At 53.2% G+C, this 19,935-nt stretch overlaps 1 protein-coding gene across 1 annotated transcript; it reads right to left on the bottom strand.

Moving 5' to 3' along the window:
- Positions 1–137: 137 nt before the first annotated feature.
- LOC144678329 (kinesin light chain 1-like) lies at positions 138–19,518 on the bottom strand (the record flags this gene model as incomplete). Its single annotated transcript, XM_078538152.1, has 8 exons — positions 138–246; positions 521–588; positions 4,221–4,273; positions 13,121–13,220; positions 13,619–13,792; positions 16,676–16,777; positions 18,506–18,593; positions 19,290–19,518. Coding segments are annotated over 8 exons (923 nt in total), but the record flags the coding sequence as incomplete, so codon positions are not given.
- Positions 19,519–19,935: the final 417 nt, after the last annotated feature.

The following is a 19,935-nucleotide window of genomic DNA, read 5'->3' as shown; positions in this document are numbered from 1 at the left end:
TCACTGTATATCACTGGGGTACAGTACTGTTGGGGACAGGTCTGTCTCTGTATAACACTGGGGTACAATACTGGTGGGGACAGGTCTGTCACTGTATATCACTGGGGTACAGTACTGGTGGGGACAGGTTGAGTTACCCGTTTGCGGGATCGGGTGGCACACTCTTCCAGAGTCTCTGCAGCCTCCAGTTTGCCTTGGCGTCTGTACAGTGCTCCGAGATTCCTCAGCGTGGTGTTCACTGTGGGACTGGAAGGGAGAAGCAGATTTGAGTCAGTCACCAGGCTCCTGCCTGAATTGGGCTGCGTTGGGTAAAGGGAACATGGTCGAGACCCTTCTCTTCACTTTGGCATCAGTGTTTCCCTCCCCTCCCCTCCCCATGTCGGTTGCCGAGCAGCCATGACCCTGACTCGATGTGTGTGCCTCAGTATTATAGGATTGAGTTAAACACCACCTCCCTTACTCTCTGGACCTCCCAACCCATGCCTGCGAAAGCTGCGTACGCTAATCGGCCACTCCCTACCTGTTGACTTTGCAAGCCTTGTACCAACCACCGTACTCTGCGTAAGGAGCACTATCCTTGTGTTTCCCCTGCAACAGAAGCAGAAAACCTCGAGTTAGAAACACGCTGAGCTTGTCCATTCTTCCTGCTGTAATGATCCGGTTTCTCACCATCAGAATCACTGAATAAAGATCAAGCGTCTGTTTCCACACGTCCGCTGACCAACACCAGCTCCCCCGACACCTCCAGTGTCTCACCATTATCAGACTGACTATCTGTTATCCAGGAATGGGTCAGCGGGAAGGGGAGGGAAGGTGCGGGGCTGGGGGGCGGGGGTTCTGGGCTGCACTGGGGTAGGGTTCGGGGCCAGGGGAAAGACCAAGGGCTGGAGGGGGGGGAAGAGGGTTCGGGGCCGTGAAGGTTCAGGACTGGGGTGGAAGGGGTTCGCGCTGGGGGTGGGGGGAGGGGTTCCGGGCCGGGGGAATGGGGGAGGGGGTTCCGGGCCGGGGGAATGGGGGAGGGGGTTCCGGGACAGGGGCGGGGGGAATGGGGGAGGGGGTTCCGGGCCGGGGGAATGGGGGAGGGGGTTCCGGGACAGGGGCGGGGGGAATGGGGGAGGGGGTTCCGGGACAGGGGCGGGGGGAATGGGGGAGGGGGTTCCGGGCCGGGGGAATGGGGGAGGGGGTTCCGGGACAGGGGCGGGGGGAATGGGGGAGGGGGTTCCGGGACAGGGGCGGGGGGAATGGGGGAGGGGTTCCGGGACAGGGGCGGGGGGAATGGGGGAGGGGGTTCCGGGACAGGGGCGGGGGGAATGGGGGAGGGGTTCCGGGCCGGGGGAATGGGGGAGGGGTTCCGGGCCGGGGGGAATGGGGGAGGGGGTTCCGGGCCGGGGGGAATGGGGGAGGGGGTTCCGGGACAGGGGCGGGGGGAATGGGGGAGGGGGTTCCGGGCCGGGGGGAATGGGGGAGGGGGTTCCGGGACAGGGGCGGGGGGAATGGGGGAGGGGGTTCCGGGCCGGGGGAATGGGGGAGGGGTTCCGGGCCGGGGGAATGGGGGAGGGGTTCCGGGCCGGGGGGAATGGGGGAGGGGGTTCCGGGACAGGGGCGGGGGGAATGGGGGAGGGGGTTCCGGGCCGGGGGAATGGGGGAGGGGTTCCGGGCCGGGGGAATGGGGGAGGGGTTCCGGGCCGGGGGAATGGGGGAGGGGTTCCGGGACAGGGGCGGGGGGAATGAGGGAGGGGTTCCGGGCCGGGGGAATGGGGGAGGGGTTCCGGGCCGGGGGGAATGGGGGAGGGGTTCCGGGCCGGGGGCGGGGGGAATGGGGGAGGGGGTTCCGGGCCGGGGGCGGGGAGAATGGGGGAGGGGGTTCCGGGCCAGGGGTGGGGAGAATGGGGGAGGGGGTTCCGGGCCGGGGGTGGGGGGAATGAGGGAGGGGGTTCCGGGCCGGGGGCGGGGGGAATGGGGGAGGGGGTTCCGGGCCGGGGGCGGGGGGAATGGGGGAGGGGTTCCGGGCCAGGGGCGGGGGGAATGGGGGAGGGGTTCCGGGCCAGGGGTGGGGGGAATGGGGGAGGGGGTTCCGGGCCGGGGGTGGGGGGAATGAGGGAGGGGTTCCGGGCCGGTGGGAGGGGGTTCCGGGCCAGGGGTGGGGAGAATGGGGGAGGGGGTTCCGGGCCGGGGGCGGGGGGAATGGGGGAGGGGGTTCCGGGCCGGGGGCGGGGGGAATGGGGGAGGGGTTCCGGGCCAGGCTGGGGGTTGGGTGGGGCAGGGCCGGGGTGGGGGGAGGGGGGTGAACGGACGGGGAGGGGGAATGTTTGAGGAGGATGGGGCTGTGGCTGGGTTTGGGGAGGTGGAGAGTGGGTTCAGTGTGGGGAGGGGATATTCGGGGGGGTGGGTTCAGTGTGGGGAGGGGATATTCGGGGGGGGTGGGGGTGGGTTCAGTGTGGGGAGGGGATATTCGGGGGGGTGGGGGTGGGTTCAGTGTGGGGAGGGGATATTCGGGGGGGTGGGGGTGGGTTCAGTGTGGGGAGGGGATATTCGGGGGGGTGGGTTCAGTGTGGGGAGGGGATATTCGGGGGGGGTGGGTGTGGGTTCAGTGTGGGGAGGGGACATTCGGGGGGGTGGGGGTGGGTTCAGTGTGGGGAGGGGACATTCGGGGGGGTGGGGGTGGGTTCAGTGTGGGGAGGGGATATTCGGGGGGGTGGGTTCAGTGTGGGGAGGGGATATTCGGGGGGTGGGGGTGGGTTCAGTGTGGGGAGGGGATATTCGGGGGGGGGTGGGTTCAGTGTGGGGAGGGGATATTCGGGGGGGTGGGGGTGGGTTCAGTGTGGGGAGGGGATATTCGGGGGGGTGGGGGTGGGTTCAGTGTGGGGAGGGGATATTCGGGGGGGTGGGGGTGGGTTCAGTGTGGGGAGGGGATATTCGGGGGGGTGGGGGTGGGTTCAGTGTGGGGAGGGGATATTCGGGGGGGGTGGGTTCAGTGTGGGGAGGGGATATTCGGGGGGGGTGGGTGTGGGTTCAGTGTGGGGAGGGGACATTCGGGGGGGTGGGGGTGGGTTCAGTGTGGGGAGGGGACATTCGGGGGGGTGGGGGTGGGTTCAGTGTGGGGAGGGGATATTCGGGGGGGTGGGTTCAGTGTGGGGAGGGGATATTCGGGGGGGTGGGGGTGGGTTCAGTGTGGGGAGGGGATATTCGGGGGGGGGTGGGTTCAGTGTGGGGAGGGGATATTCGGGGGGGTGGGGGTGGGTTCAGTGTGGGGAGGGGATATTCGGGGGGGTGGGGGTGGGTTCAGTGTGGGGAGGGGATATTCGGGGGGGTGGGTGTGGGTTCAGTGTGGGGAGGGGATATTCGGGTGGGGGTGGGTTCAGTGTGGGGAGGGGATATTCGGGGGGGTGGGGGTGGGTTCAGTGTGGGGAGGGGATATTCGGAGGGGGTGGGTTCAGTGTGGGGAGGGGATATTTGGGGGGGGGGGGTGGGTTCAGTGTGGGGAGGGGATATTCGGGGGGGGTGGGTGTGGGTTCAGTGTGGGGAGGGGATATTCGGGGGGGTGGGGGTGGGTTCAGTGTGGGGAGGGGATATTCGGGGGGGTGGGTTCAGTGTGGGGAGGGGATATTCGGGGGGGTGGGTTCAGTGTGGGGAGGGGATATTTGGGTGGGGTGGGGGTGGGTTCAGTGTGGGGAGGGGATATTCGGGGGGGTGGGGGTGGGTTCAGTCTGGGGAGGGGATATTCGGGGGGGTGAGGGTGGGTTCAGTGTGGGGAGGGGATATTCGGGTGGGGGTGGGTTCAGTGTGGGGAGGGGATATTCGGGGGGGGTGGGTGTGGGTTCAGTGTGGGGAGGGGATATTCGGGGGGGTGGGGGTGGGTTCAGTGTGGGGAGGGGATATTCGGGGGGGGGTGGGGGTGGGTTCAGTGTGGGGAGGGGATATTCGGGGGGGTGAGGGTGGGTTCAGTGTGGGGAGGGGATATTCGGGGGGGTGAGGGTTCAGTGTGGGGAGGGGATATTCGGGGGGGGTGGGGGTGGGTTCAGTGTGGGGAGTGGATATTTGGTGAGGGTGGGTTTGGGTTCAGTGTGGGGAGGGGATACTCGGTGAGGGGGGGTTTGGGTTGAGCGCTGGGAGGGGATATTCGGGTGGGGTGGGGGTGGGTTCAGTGTGGGGAGGGGACATTCGGTGAAGTGGGGGGGGGTGTTCAGCCTGGGGGTGGGAGTGAGAGACTGTCCACTCACCTTGCTGAGTTCCTCCCGTTCCTCTGCGTGCATCCAGATGGGTTTATTCTCCCCTGGGAATAAGAGGATCATTCCAATCAGCTCCACCCTGCACAATCCAGCCTGACTAAACCATGCACCAAACTACCCCCTTCCAATCCGGTCCACAACCCAACCCCAACAACCTCCCTTCCCCTCCTTCCCCAACTAAATCACCCTCCCTCCTCCCTCCCCTCTTCACCCCCACTCCAACCCCCTCTCTCCCTCACCACCCTTTCCCCCCACTCCCTCCCAGAATGACAGAAATGTTATGGTGCAAGAGGCCATTCAGCCCATATGGTCTGTATCAGCTCTCCGAATGAGGGCCATCACCTCTCCGAATGAGGGTTATGACTCAGTGCCATTGCCCTGCCTTTTCCCCGTACCCCTGCACATTGTTTCTATTTAAATAATCATCTAATGCCCTCCTGGATGCCCCGATTGAACCTGCCTCCACCACACTTCCAGTCAGTGCATTCCACACCTGAACCGCTCGCTGTGTGAAAAGTTTTTTTCTCACATCACATTTGCTTCTTTTGCAAATCATTTTAAATCTGTGCCCTCTCATTCTTGATCCTTTTACAAGAGGGAACAGCTTCTCCCTATCTACTCTGTCCAGCCCCCTCATGGTTTTGAACATCTCTATCAAATCCCCTCTCAGCCTTCTCCTCACCAAGGAGAACAGTCCCAACCTCTCCAATCTATCCTCATAGCTGAAGTTTCTCATCCCTGGAACCATTCTTGTAAACCTCTTCCGCACTCTCTCCAATGTGTTCACATCCTTCCTATAGTGTGGTGCCCAGAACTGTACACAATATTCCAGCTGAGGTCTAACTAGTGTCTTATATAAATTCAGCATAACCTCCCTGCTCTTGTACTCTATGCCCCTATTAATAAAGCCCAGGGTGTGAGATGCTTGATTAACTGCCCTCTCCTCCTGTCCTACCACCTCCAATGATCTATACACATATACACCCAGGTCTCTCTGCTCCTGCACACCCATGAGAGTTGTATCCCTTATTTTATATTGTCTCTCTATGTTCTTCCTACCAAAATGCATCACCTCACTCTTCTCTGCATTGAACTTCATCTGTCATCTATCTCCCCACTCCACCAACTTGTCTATGTCCCTCCCCCTTCTCCCTTGTCCCACTCCCTCCCCTCCCTTCCTCCCACTCCCTCCCCTCCTTTCCTCACACTCCCTCCCCTCCCTTCCTCCCACTCCCTCATCCTCCTTTCCTCCCACTCCCTCACCCTCCTTTCACCACCATCCTTCTCCCTTGCCCCACTCCATCCCCATTCTTTCTCCCAGTCCTCCTCCTACTGACTCCTCCTCCTCCCTCCATCCATCTCACTGCCTCCTCCTCCCTCCGACTCACTCCCCCATACCCCACTCCCTCCTCCTCTTTCTGTCCCACTGGCTCCTATAACTTCCCTCCCCTTCGAACACACACACTCCCTCCAACTTCCTTCCCCCAACTCAAGCTTCCTCACTCCACCGTCTCCCCCTCCCTTGCCCCTGCCCTGTCACTCTCACTCCCCACAACACTCCCCCCTCTCCATTCAGCTCATGCAATGCTGCAACCTCATGATGAAGTGTGTACAGCCTGAAACATGGAGGGAACCATGGGAGAGTTAGTGATCCAGAGGGATGGGTTCAATGGGAGAGTTAGTGATCTAGAGAGATGGGTTTCAATGGGAGAGTTAGTGATCCAGAGGGATGGGTTCAATGGGAGAGTTAGTGATCTAGAGGCATGGGTTTCAATGGGAGAGTTAGTGATCTAGAGGGATGGGTTTCAATGGGAGAGTTAGTGATCTAGAGGGATGGGTTTCAATGGGAGTTAGTGATCTAGGGGGATGGGATTCAATGGGAGTTAGTGATCTAGGGGGATGGGATTCAATGGGAGTTAGTGATTTAGAGGGATGGGTTTCAATGGGAGAGTTAGTGATCCAGAGTGATGGGTTCAATGGGAGAGTTAGTGATCTAGGGGGATGGGATTCAATGGGAGTTAGTGATCTAGAGGGATGGGTTTCAATGGGAGTTAGTGATCTAGAGAGATGGGTTTCAATGGGAGTTAGTGATCTAGGGGGATGGGTTTCAATGGGAGTTAGTGATCTAGAGGGATGGGTTCAATGGGAATTAGTGATCTAGAGGGATGGGTTTCAATGGGAGTTAGTGATCTAGAGAGATGGGTTTCAATGGGAGTTAGTGATCTAGAGAGATGGGTTTCAATGGGAGAGTTAGTGATCTAGATGGATGGGTTTCAATGGGAGAATTAGTGATCTAGAGGGATGGGTTTCAATGGGATAGTTAGTGATCCAGAGGGAAGGGTTTCAATGGGAGAGTTAGTGATCTAGAGGGATGGGTTCAATGGGAGTTAGTGATCTAGAGGGATGGGTTTCAATGGGAGTTAGTGATCTAGAGAGATGGGTTTCAATGGGAGAGTTAGTGATCTAGAGGGATGGGTTTCAATGGGAGTTAGTGAGAGATGGGTTTCAATGGGAGTTAGTGATCTAGAGGGTGGGTTTCAATGGGAGAGTTAGTGATCTAGAGGGATGGGTTTCAATGGGAGTTAGTGATCTAGAGGGATGGGTTTCAATGGGAGATAAAGTGATCTAGAGGGATGGGTTTCAATGGGAGTTAGTGATCTAGAGGGAAGGGTTTCAATGGGAGTTAGTGATCTAGAGAGATGGGTTTCAATGGGAGAGTTAGTGCTCTAGAGGGATGGGATTCAATGGGAGTTAGTGATGAAGAGGGATGGGTTCAATGGGAGTTAGTGATCTAGAGGGATGGGATTCAATGGGAGTTAGTGATCTAGAGAGATGGGTTTCAATGGGAGTTAGTGATCTAGAGGGATGGGTTTCAATGGGAGTTAGTGATCTAGAGGGATGGGTTTCAATGGGAGTGTTAGTGATCTAGAGGGATGGGTTTCAATGGGAGTTAGTGATCTAGAGGGATGGGTTTCAATGGGAGAGTTAGTGATCTAGGGGGATGGGATTCAATGGGAGTTAGTGATCTAGAGGGATGGGTTTCAATGGGAGTGTTAGTGATCTAGAGGGATGGGTTTCAATGGGAGTTAGTGCTATAGAGGGATGGGTTTCAATGGGAGAGTTAGTGATCTAGGGGGATGGGTTTCGGTGGGAGAGTTATTGATCTAGAGAGATGGGTTTCAATGGGAGAGTTAGTGATCTAGAGGGATGGGTTTCAATGGGAGTTAGTGATCTAGAGGGATGGGTTTCAATGGGAGAGTTAGTGATCTAGAGGGATGGGTTTCATCGGGAGAGTTAGTGATCTAGGGGGATGGGTTTCAGAGGGAGAGTTAGTGATCTAGAGAGATGGGTTTCAAAGGGAGAGTTAGTGATCTAGAGAGATGGGTTTCAATGGGAGAGTTAGTGATCTAGGGGGATGGGTTTCAATGGGAGTTAGTGATCTAGATGGATGGGTTTCAATGGGAGTGTTAGTGATCTAGGGGGATGGGATTCAATGGGAGTTAGTGATCTAGAGGGATGGGTTCAATGGGAGAGTTAGTGATCTAGAGGGATGGGTTTCAATGGGAGAGTTAGTGATCTAGAGGGATGGGTTTCAATGGGAGTTAGTGATCTAGAGGGATGGGTTTCAATGGGAGTTAGTGATCTAGAGAGATGGGTTTCAATGGGAGCTAGTGATCTAGAGGGATGGGTTTCAATGGGAGTTAGTGATCTAGAGGGATGGGATTCAATGGGAGTTAGTGATCTAGAGGGATGGGTTCAATGGGAGAGTTAGTGATCTAGAGGGATGGGTTTCAATGGGAGTTAGTGATCTAGGGGGATGGGATTCAATGGGAGTTAGTGATCTAGAGGGATGGGTTTCAATGGGAGTGTTAGTGATCTAGAGGGATGGGTTTCAATGGGAGAGTTAGTGATCTAGGGGGATGGGATTCAATGGGAGTTAGTGATCTAGAGGGATGGGTTCAATGGGAGAGTTAGTGATCTAGAGGGATGGGTTTCAATGGGAGAGTTAGTGATCTAGAGGGATGGGTTTCAATGGGAGTTAGTGATCTAGAGGGATGGGTTCAATGGGAGTTAGTGATCTAGAGGGATGGGTTTCAATGGGAGTTAGTGATCTAGAGGGATGGGTTTCAATGGGAGAGTTAGTGATCTAGAGGGATGGGTTTCAATGGGAGAGTTAGTGATCTAGAGAGATGGGATTCAATGGGAGTTAGTGATCTAGAGGGATGGGTTTCAATGGGAGTTAGTGATCTAGAGGGATGGGTTTCAATGGGAGTTAGTGATCTAGAGGGATGGGTTTCAATGGGAGTTAGTGATCTAGAGGGATGGGTTTCAATGGGAGAGTTAGTGATCTAGAGGGATGGGTTTCAATGGGAGAGTTAGTGATCTAGAGGGATGGGTTTCAATGGGAGAGTTAGTGATCTAGAGGGATGGGTTTCAATGGGAGTTAGTGATCTAGAGGGATGGGTTTCAATGGGAGTTAGTGATCTAGAGGGATGGGTTTGATATGGGAGTGTTAGTGATCTAGAGGGGTGGGTTTCAATGGGAGTTAGTGATCTAGAGGGATGGGTTTCAATGGGAGAGTTAGTGATCTAGAGGGATGGGTTTCAATGGGAGTTAGTGATCTAGAGGGATGGGTTTCAATGGGAGAGTTAGTGATCTAGGGGGATGGGTTTCAGTGGGAGAGTTAGTGATCTAGAGGGATGGGTTTCAATGGGAGAGTTAGTGATCTAGAGGGATGGGTTTCAATGGGAGAGTTAGTGATCTAGGGGGATGGGTTTCAATGGGAGTTAGTGATCTAGATGGATGGGTTTCAATGGGAGTGTTAGTGATCTAGGGGGATGGGATTCAATGGGAGTTAGTGATCTAGAGGGATGGGTTTCAATGGGAGTTAGTGATCTAGAGGGATGGGTTTCAATGGGAGTGTTAGTGATCTAGAGGGATGGGTTTCAATGGGAGAGGTAGTGATCTAGGGGGATGGGATTCAATGGGAGTTAGTGATCTAGAGGGATGGGTTCAATGGGAGAGTTAGTGATCTAGAGGGATGGGTTTCAATGGGAGAGTTAGTGATCTAGAGGGATGGGTTTCAATGGGAGTTAGTAATCTAGAGGGATGGGTTCAATGGGAGAGTTAGTGATCTAGAGGGATGGGTTTCAATGGGAGTTAGTGATCTAGAGGGATGGGTTTCAATGGGAGAGTTAGTGATCTAGAGGGATGGGTTTCAATGGGAGAGTTAGTGATCTAGAGAGATGGGTTTCAATGGGAGTTAGTGATCTAGAGGGATGGGTTTCAATGGGAGTTAGTGATCTAGAGGGATGGGAGTCAATGGGAGTTAGTGATCTAGAGGGATGGGTTTCAATGGGAGAGTTAGTGATCTAGAGGGCTGGGTTTCAATGGGAATTAGTGATCTAGAGGGATGGGTTTCAATGGGAGTTAGTGATCTAGAGGGATGGGTTTCAATGGGAGTTAGTGATCTAGAGGGATGGGTTTCAATGGGAGAGTTAGTGATCTAGAGGGATGGGTTTCAATGGGAGAGTTAGTGATCTAGAGGCATGGGTTTCAATGGGAGAGTTAGTGATCTAGAGTGATGGGTTTCAATGGGAGAGTTAGTGATCTAGAGGGATGGGTTTCAATGGGAGTTAGTGATCTAGAGGGATGGGTTTCAATGGGAGTTAGTGATCTAGAGGGATGGGTTTCAATGGGAGTTACTGATCTAGAGGGATGGGCTTCAATGGGAGTTAGTGATCTAGAGGGATGGGTTTCAATGGGAGTTAGTGATCTAGAGAGATGGATTTCAATGGGAGAGTTAGTAATCTAGAGGGATGGGTTTCAATGGGAGTTAGTGATCTAGAGGGATGGGTTTCAATGGGAGTTAGTGATCTAGAGGGATGGGTTTCAATGGGAGTTAGTGATCTAGAGGGATGGGCTTCAATGGGAGTTAGTGATCTAGAGGGATGGGTTTCAATGGGAGTTAGTGATCTAGAGAGATGGGTTTCAATGGGAGTTAGTGATCTAGAGGGATGGGTTTCAATGGGAGTTAGTGATCTAGAGGGATGGATTTCAATGGGAGAGTTCGTGATCTAGAGGGATGGGTTTCAATGGGAGTTAGTGATCTAGTCGGATGGGTTTCAATGGGAAAGTTAGTGATCTAGAGGGATGGGTTCAATGGGAGTTAGTGATCTAGAGAGATGGGTTTCAATGGGAGTTAGTGATCTAGAGGGATGGGTTTCAATGGGAGTTAGTGATCTAGAGGGATGGGTTTCAATGGGAGAGTTAGTGATCTAGAGGGTTGGGTTTCAATGGGAGTTAGTGATCTAGAGAGATGGGTTTCAATGGGAGAGTTAGTGATCTAGAGAGATGGGTTTCAATGGGAGTTAGTGATCTAGAGGGACGGGTTTCAATGGGAGAGTTAGTGATCTAGAGGGATGGGTTTCAATGGGAGAGTTAGTGATCTAGAGGGATGGGTTTCAATGGGAGAGTTAGTGATCTAGAGGGATGGGTTTCAATGGGAGTTAGTGATCTAGAGAGATGGGTTTCAATGAGAGTTAGTGATCTAGGGGGATGGGTTTCAATGGGAGAGTTAGTGATCTAGAGTGATGGTTTTCAATGGGAGAGTTAGTGATCTAGAGTGATGGGTTTCAATGGGAGAGTTAGTGATCTAGAGGGATGGGTTTCAATGGGAGTTAGTGATCTAGAGGGATGGGTTTCAATGGGAGTTAGTGATCTAGAGTGATGGGTTTCAATGGGAGTTAGTGATCTAGAGGGATGGGCTTCAATGGGAGTTAGTGATCTAGAGGGATGGGTTTCAATGGGAGTTAGTGATCTAGAGAGATGGGTTTCAATGGGAGAGTTAGTGATCTAGAGTGATGGGTTTCAATGGGAGAGTTAGTGATCTAGAGGGATGGGTTTCAATGGGAGTTAGTGATCTAGAGGGATGGGTTTCAATGGGAGTTAGTGATCTAGAGTGATGGGTTTCAATGGGAGTTAGTGATCTAGAGGGATGGGCTTCAATGGGAGTTAGTGATCTAGAGGGATGGGTTTCAATGGGAGTTAGTGATCTAGAGAGATGGATTTCAATGGGAGAGTTAGTGATCTAGAGGGATGGGTTTCAATGGGAGTTAGTGATCTAGAGGGATGGGTTTCAATGGGAGTTAGTGATCTAGAGGGATGGGTTTCAATGGGAGTTAGTGATCTAGAGGGATGGGCTTCAATGGGAGTTAGTGATCTAGAGGGATGGATTTCAGTGGGAGAGTTCGTGATCTAGAGGGATGGGTTTCAATGGGAGTTAGTGATCTAGTCGGATGGGTTTCAATGGGAAAGTTAGTGATCTAGAGGGATGGGTTTCAATGGGAGTTAGGGATCTAGAGGGATGGGTTTCAATGGGAGAGTTAGTGATCTAGAGGGATGGGTTTCAATGGGAGTTAGTGATCTAGAGGGATGGGTTTCAATGGGAGTTAGTGATCTAATGGGATGGGTTTCAATGGGAGAGTTAGTGATCTAGAGGGATGGGTTTCAATGGGAGTTAGTGATCTAGAGGGATGGGTTTCAATGGGAGTTAGTGATCTAGAGGGATGGGTTCAATGGGAGTTAGTGATCTAGAGGGATGGGTTTCAATGGGAGAGTTGGTGATCTAGAGGGATGGGTTTCAATGGGAGTTAGTGATCTAGAGGGATGGGTTCAATGGGAGTTAGTGATCTAGAGGGATGGGTTTCAATGGGAGTTAGTGATCTAGAGGGATGGGTTTCAATGGGAGTTAGTGATCTAGAGGGATGGGTTTCAATGGGAGAGTTAGTGATCTAGAGGGATGGGTTTCAATGGGAGAGTTAGTGATCTAGAGGGATGGGTTTCAATGGGAGTTAGTGATCTAGAGAGATGGGTTTCAATGGGAGAGTTAGTGATCTAGAGGGATGAGTTTCAATGTGAGAGTTAGTGATCTAGAGGGATGGGTTTCAATGGGAGAGTTAGTGATCTAGAGGGATGGGTTTCAATGGGAGAGTTAGTGATCTAGAGGGATGGGTTTCAATGTGAGAGTTAGTGATCTAGAGAGATGGGTTTCAATGGGAGTTAGTGATCTATAGGGATGGGTTTCAATGGGAGTTAGTGATCTAGAGAGATGGGTTTCAATGGGAGAGTTAGTGATCTAGAGAGATGGGTTTCAATGGGAGTTAGTGATCTAGAGGGATGGGTTCAATGGGAGTTAGTGATCTAGAGGGATGGGTTTCAATGGGAGTTAGTGATCTAGAGAGATGGGTTTCAATGGGAGAGTTAGTGATCTAGAGGGATGGGTTTCAACGGGAGTTAGTGATCTAGAGAGATGGGTTTCAATGGGAGAGTTAGTGATCTAGAGAGATGGGTTTCAATGGGAGTTAGTGATCTAGAGGGACGGGTTTCAATGGGAGAGTTAGTGATCTAGAGGGATGGGTTTCAATGGGAGAGTTAGTGATCTAGAGGAATGGGTTTCAATGGGAGAGTTAGTGATCTAGAGGGATGGGTTTCAATGGGAGTTAGTGATCTAGAGAGATGGGTGTCAATGAGAGTTAGTGATCTATGGGGATGGGTTTCAATGGGAGAGTTAGTGATCTAGAGAGATGGGTTTCCATGGGAGAGTTAGTGATCTAGAGGGATGGGTTTCAATGGGAGTTAGTGATCTAGAGGGATGGGTTTGAATGGGAGTTAGTGATCTAGAGAGATGGGTTTCAATGTGAGAGTTAGTGATCTAGAGGGATGGGTTTCAATGGGAGAGTTAGTGATCTAGAGGAAGGGGTTTCAATGGGAGAGTGAGTGAATCTGGGTTATGATCTGGGTGTTATATTCCAATCACTGATCTTTGCAATTTGCTCTGTAAACACTCTGTGCCCCTGCGGACCCCAGTTGTATCTTGTTTCATGAAGTACCATTGACTGATCCAAACTCCTTCTCATGGGCCCGGGTTAGGATGTCCTTGTACAGAGTCTCAGCCTCCTTGTATTTGCCTTGCTTCAGATAACACGAAGCCTGTTGGAAGATACACCAATAACCAGTTCAACATATAGTGCACTCTGATCACCCCCGACACCCTCCATTTCATCCTGAGACCCCCTGGTTCCTGCTCAGGGCCCATTGATGGACCTCCTCCTTCCATCTCATCCCATTGCACTCCTCCTTCCCCAGAATCCTGCTACCTCCATTTCAGTGTGCACCAAACCCTGTCCATTCCTGCTTCTTCACACCAAACTCCCCCACTCCCCACTCACGCCAAACTCCCCCACTCCCCCCTCCAGCTCCCACCCCCTGAACCCCCGCCCCCGCAGCCTCCCGTCTCATTGCACCGTCCAGTTCACCACTCACCGGTGCCCCGCGCCCCCTGGACCACCCTGTTCACCCCCATCCACTTTCCCATACCCCCACCTCACCAGGTTGTTTTTGGTCTTGGCCACATTGGGGTCATCAGGTCCGAGGCGGGACTCGTATATCTCCAGAGCCCGTCGGTAATAATATTCCACCTCCTCATACTTGCCCTGGTTCTGACACAGGAGGGCCAGGTTATTCAGCTGCTTAGCTACATCAGGGTGATCTTTACCCAGGACCTGTGTCAGATAAAACCCACATTGGAATATTAGATGGTGCAGAGAGCACATCCCACCAGTAACAGAAACACATCACACCCACAAACACAGGGCAGTGAAGAAACTATTCACACTGCACAACATTTAACACTGAGTCCCAAAGACAGCTCCTCCAACAGTGCAACACTGGCTCAATACTGACCCTCCGACCAGTAATCCAGACCCAGGATAATGTTCTGGGGTTTGAATCCCACCATGGTAGATGGTGGAATTTGAATTCAATAAATATCTGGAATTAGGAGTCTAATGGCGATCATGAAACCATTGTCGATTGTTATAAAAAACCATCTGGTTTGTTCATGTCCTCCAGGGAGGGAAATCTGCCAACCTTACCTGGTCTGGCCTACATGTGACTCCAGACCCACAGCAATGTGTCTGACTCTGAAATGCCCTCTGAGATGGCCTAGCAAGCCGCTCAGTTGCATCAAACCATTAAAAAGTCTAAAAGGAATCGAACTGGATGGACCTCCCAGCATCGGCCTATGCACCGGAAATGACAACGGCAATCTCAGCCCTGTCGACCCTGCAAACTCCTTCTTACTAACACCTGGGGGCTAGTGCCAAAATTGGGAGAGCTGTCTCACAGACTAGTCAAGCAAACACCCTGACATAGGCACCATCACGGAATCATACCTTACAGATCATGTCCCAGACCCCACCGTCACCATCTGGGTATGTCCTGTCCCACCAGCAGGACAGACCCAGCAGAGGTGGTGGCACAGTGGTATACAGTCAGGAGGGAGTTGCCCTGGGAGTCCTCAACATCGACTTTGGACCCCATGAAGTCCCATGGCATCAGGTCAAACATGGACAAGGAAACCTCCTGCTGATAACCACGTACCGCCCTCCCTCAGCTGATGAATCAGTCTCCTCCATGTTGAACACCACTTGGAGGAAGCACTGAGGGTGGCAAGGGCACAGAATGTACTCTGGGTGGGGGACTACAATGTCCATCACCAAGAGTGGCTCGGTAGCACCACTACTGACTGAGCTGGCCGAGTCCTAAAGGACACAGCTGCTAGACAGGGTCTGCAGCAGGTGGTGAGGGAACCAACAAGAGGGAAAAACATACTAGACCCCATCCTCACCAACCTGCCTGCCGCAGATGCATCTGTCCATGACAGTATCGGTAGGAGTGACCACCGCACAGTCATTGTGGAGACATTGAGGATACCCTCCATCGTGTTGTGTGGCCCTACCACCGTGCTAAATGGGATAGACTTCAAACAGATCTAGCAACTCAAGACTGGGCATCCATGAGGTGCTGTGGGCCATCAGCAGCAGCAGAATTGTACTCGAACACAATCTGTAACCTCATGGCCTGGCATATCCCCCACTCTACCATTACCATCAAGCCAGGGGATCAATCCTGGTTCAATGAAGAGTGCAGGAGGGTATGCCAGGAGCAGCACCAGGCACACCTAAAAATGAGGTGTCAACCTGATGAAGCTATAACACAGGACTACTTGTGTGCCAAACAGCGTAAGCACTTAGTATCCTGACTTGGAAATATATCACCGTTCCTTCACTGTCGCTGGGTCAAAGTCATGGAACTCCCTCTGTAACAGCACTGTGGATGTACCTACAACACATGGACTGCAGTGGTTCAAGAAGGCAGCTCACCACCACCTTCTCAAGGGCAATTAGGGATGGCAATAAATGCCGGCCCAGCCAGCAAAGCCCACATCCCATGAATGAATAAAACAAAAACACTCCAACAGTGTACATTCCCTCAGTACTGACCCTCCAACAGTGCAGCACTCTCTCTGTACTGACCCATAGACAGTGCAGCACTCACTCAATACTGACCCTCTGACAGTGCAGCACTCCCTCAGTACTGACCCTCTGACAGTGCAGCACTCCCTCAGTACTGACCCTCTGACACTGCAGTGCTCCCTCAGTACTGACCCTCCGACAGTGCAGCACTCCCTCAGTACTGCCCCTCTGACAGTGCAGCGCTCCCTCAGTACTGACCCTCCGACAGTGCAGCACTCCCTCAGTACTGACCGTCTGACAGTGCAGTGCTCCCTCAGTACTGACCCTCCGAAAGTGCAGCACTCCCTCAGTATTGACCCTCTGACAGTGCAGTGCTCCCTCAGTACTGACCCTCCGACACTGCAACACTCCCTCAGTACTGCCCCTCTGACAGTGCGGCACTCCCTCAGTACTGACCCTCCGACACTGCAACACTCCCTCAGTACTGACCCTCCGACACTGCAACACTCCCTCAGTACTGACCCTCCGACACTGCAACACTCCCTCAGTACTGACCCTCTGACACTGCAACACTCCCTCAGTACTGACCCTCCGACAGTGCAACACTCCCTCAGTACTGACAAACTAAGTGGAAACATCCTTGTGGAGATGGTGGTGTGGTGATAATGTCACAGGGCCGTTAATCCAGAAGCCCAGGTTAATGCTCCCAAATCCCAAATTCAAAACTTAATTAAAAAATCTGAAATATAAAGCTATCATTGATTGTTTAAAAACTCTTCTAATTCACAAATGTCCTTTAGGGAAGGAAATCTGCCGTCCTTACCTGGTCTGGCCTACGTGTGACTCCAGACCCACAGCAATGTGGCTGACTCTGAAATGCCCTCTGAAATGGCCAAGCAAGCCACTCAGTTCAAGGGCAATGAGGGATGGGCAATAAATGCTGGCCTAGCCAGTGACGCCCACATCCCATGAAATAAGAAACAATTCTCCCTATGTCTCCCGGAGAATCACTGATCCCCAGCTTGATTGTAACTGGAAATCCCAGGAAGGGTTTGCAAAGCTGAGGTGTGACGGACTGCCTCCATTCTGCCGTTTCCAATCCTCGCCCTCACTCTGCGATCAGCTCACCTTCTCTCGGATCTCCAGCGCTCTCTTGCACAGAGGCTCAGCTTCTTTATACTTGCCCCGTTTCCCATAGAGAACAGCCAGGTTATTGAGGGTCGCTGCCACCTGCTCATAACAAACAGCACACAGTCAGACAGGCAGTGACAATATCCACCCATATTCGATAAAACAGGATAACAGCAAAATACCGCGGGTGCTGGAAATCTGAAACAGAAACAAAAACTGCTGGAAAACCTCAGCAGGTCTGACAGCGTCTGTGAGAGAAAGACAGAGTTAACGTTTCGAGTCCACATGACACTTCTTCAGAAGAACCGAAGACCTGCTGAGTTTTCCCAGCAATTTTTGTTTTTGTTTCAATAAAACAGGATCGGGAAAAAGGAAAGGAAGAATCTTTACTCTGTCTCTAACCCCGTGCTGTACCTGTCCTGGGAGTGTTTGATGGGGACAGTGTAGAGGGAGCTTTACTCTGTATCTAACCCTGTGCTGTACCTGTCCTGGGAGTGTTTGATGGGGACGGTGTAGAGGGAGCTTTACTCTGTATCTAACCCCGTGCTGTACCTGTCCTGGGAGTGTTTGATGGGGACGGTGTAGAGGGAGCTTTACTCTGTATCTAACCCCGTGCTGTACCTGTCCTGGGAGGGTTTGATGGGGACAGTGTAGAGGGAGCTTTACTCTGTATCTAACCCCGTGCTGTACCTGTCCTGGGAGTGTTTGATGGGGATAGTGTAGAGGGAGCTTTACTCTGTATCTATCCCCGTGCTGTACCTGTCCTGGGAGTGTTTGATGGGGACGGTGTAGAGGGAGCTTTACTCTGTATCTAACCCCGTGCTGTACCTGTTCTGGGAGTGTTTGATGGGGACGGTGTAGAGGAGGTCATCCTCTGTATCTAACCCCGTGCTGTACCTGTCCTGGGAGTGTTTGATGGGGACAGTGTAGAGGGAGCTTTACTCTGTATCTAACCCTGTGCTGTACCTGTCCTGGGAGTGTTTGATGGGGACGGTATAGAGGGAGCTTTACTCTGTATCTAACCCCGTGCTGTACCTGTCCTGGGAGTGTTTGATGGGGACAGTGTAGAGGGAGCTTTACTCTGTATCTAACCCCGTGCTATACCTGTCCTGGGAGTGTTTGATGGGGACAGTGTAGAGGAAGCTTTACTCTGTATCTAACCCCGTGCTGTACCTGTCCTGGGAGTGTTTGATGGGGACGGTGTAGAGGAGGTCATCCTCTGTATCTAACCCCGTGCTGTACCTGTCCTGGGAGTGTTTGATGGGGACAGTGTAGAGGGAGCTTTACTCTGTATCTAACCCTGTGCTGTACCTGTCCTGGGAGTGTTTGATGGGGACGGTATAGAGGGAGCTTTACTCTGTATCTAACCCCGTGCTGTACCTGTCCTGGGAGTGTTTGATGGGGACAGTGTAGAGGGAGCTTTACTCTGTATCTAACCCCGTGCTATACCTGTCCTGGGAGTGTTTGATGGGGACAGTGTAGAGGAAGCTTTACTCTGTATCTAACCCCGTGCTGTACCTGTCCTGGGAGTGTTTGATGGGGACGGTGTAGAGGAGGTCATCCTCTGTATCTAACCCATTTACGTATCTGTTCTCCCTCTGCGTTCCAGTCCGGTGAGTCTCTGGGATTATCTGGGACATCAGGAGGTCGATTAAAATGTTGAGCTGATACAAAGTGTTGGGCGACACTTGAAATGACCCCCGTGGGTGAGACCTTGGAAGAAGGGCAGCTGTGCGATGGAAGGTGTTGGGCGATCAAAGCCTCCAGTATTCCTGATAGCTTTGCTGACTTGTATCCCTCCCCAGCCCAGGCACCCGCCCGACTTACAGCTGGGTGGTCCTTGCCCAAGGTCTTCTCTCGGATGGACAGGGCATCGTTTAACAGGTGGGCTGCCTCCTTGTATTTGTTCTGGTCCCTGTGTTGAGACAGGAGGGAAAGGGAACAGGTTGAGACAGAGCAGCCAGACTGAAGGAGATCCAGCAGGCACAAGCTATGAATGGTCTGGGTCAGACAGAGCTCAGAGACAAAGAGCACACGAATTTGGAGGAGTAGAGGCCATTCAGCCCCTCGAACCTGCTCTGCCCTCAATTTGATGATGGCTGATCCGATTGTGGCCTCAATTTCACTTTCCCACCTGCCCTCAACAACCCCCCGAATCCCTTGTCGATCAAAAATCGAACTCAGCCTTTAATACAATCAATGATCCAGCCTCCACTGCTCTCCGGGAAAGAGAATTCCACAGACTATTGACCCTTAGACAGAAGGAAAATTCTTATCTCTGTCTTATATGGGAGACTTCTTTTTAATCTGTGCCCCTGGTTCTACTCTCCAGTACATGGAAACATCTTTACAGCATCCACCCTGTCAAGACCCCTCAGGATCTTTTATGTTTCAATAAGATCACCTCACATTGTTCTCAAATCCAACGGGCACAGACCTAACCTGCCCAACCTTTCCTCATAAAATAATCCCTTCAGCTCAGGAATGAGTTGAATGAAGAGGGAACCAGGGTGCAGGGGTCAGAGAGAGAGAGAGAGAGGGGGGGCAACTCGCAGTGTGTGTACCCCTCTGCCAGTTCCCAGTACTTGCTCAGTGTGTAGGTCGTACCCACCTGTAGACCAGTGCCAGGATGTTCAGCATGGTGGCCACATCAGGGTGATCGTGGCCCGATGTCTTCTCCAGATCCTCCAGTGCCTGTTTACAGAGGGGTACAGCCACCTCGTAGCGCCCTTGGGAAGCGTACTGAATCACCAGGTTGTGTAGTGTGCGGAGTCGGGCTGGAATCTCATAACCACCCTGCTGGGCCGCAGCCACAGCACTGCTGCCGTGAGGGTGGCTGACTGTCAGATAGAGAAACAGAGAGAGCGTCTGTGAAGGTGGGTCATAGAGAGTGGGCGGGCGAGGCAGGGGGGAGAGCGAGGGGGGAGAGAGCGCGGGTGAGCGAGGCGGGGGAGAGCGCGGGGGAGAGAGCGCGGGGGAGAGCGCATGGAGAGCAGGAAAGAGCACGGGCAGGGGGAGAGCGCGGGGGGAGAGCGCGCGGGGGAAGAGTGCGGGGGGAAAGCGCGGAGGGAGAGCGCGAGGGGAGAGCGCGGGGGACGAGGCGGGTGGGGAGAGCGCGGGGGGGAGAGCGCGGGGGGAGAGCGCGGGGGGAGAGCGCGGGGGGAGAGCGCGGGGGAGAGCACGGGGAGAGCACGGGGAGAGCACGGGGGAGAGCACGGGGGAGAGCACGGGGGAGAGCACGGGGGAGAACGCGGGGG

Source organism: Cetorhinus maximus, unplaced genomic scaffold (assembly GCF_964194155.1).
Source record: "Cetorhinus maximus unplaced genomic scaffold, sCetMax3.hap1.1 HAP1_SCAFFOLD_4045, whole genome shotgun sequence".
Taxonomy (NCBI): Eukaryota; Metazoa; Chordata; class Chondrichthyes; order Lamniformes; family Cetorhinidae; genus Cetorhinus; species Cetorhinus maximus.
Note: the sequence above shows the minus strand (reverse complement) of the source record. Positions and strands in the feature narration are given on the sequence as shown.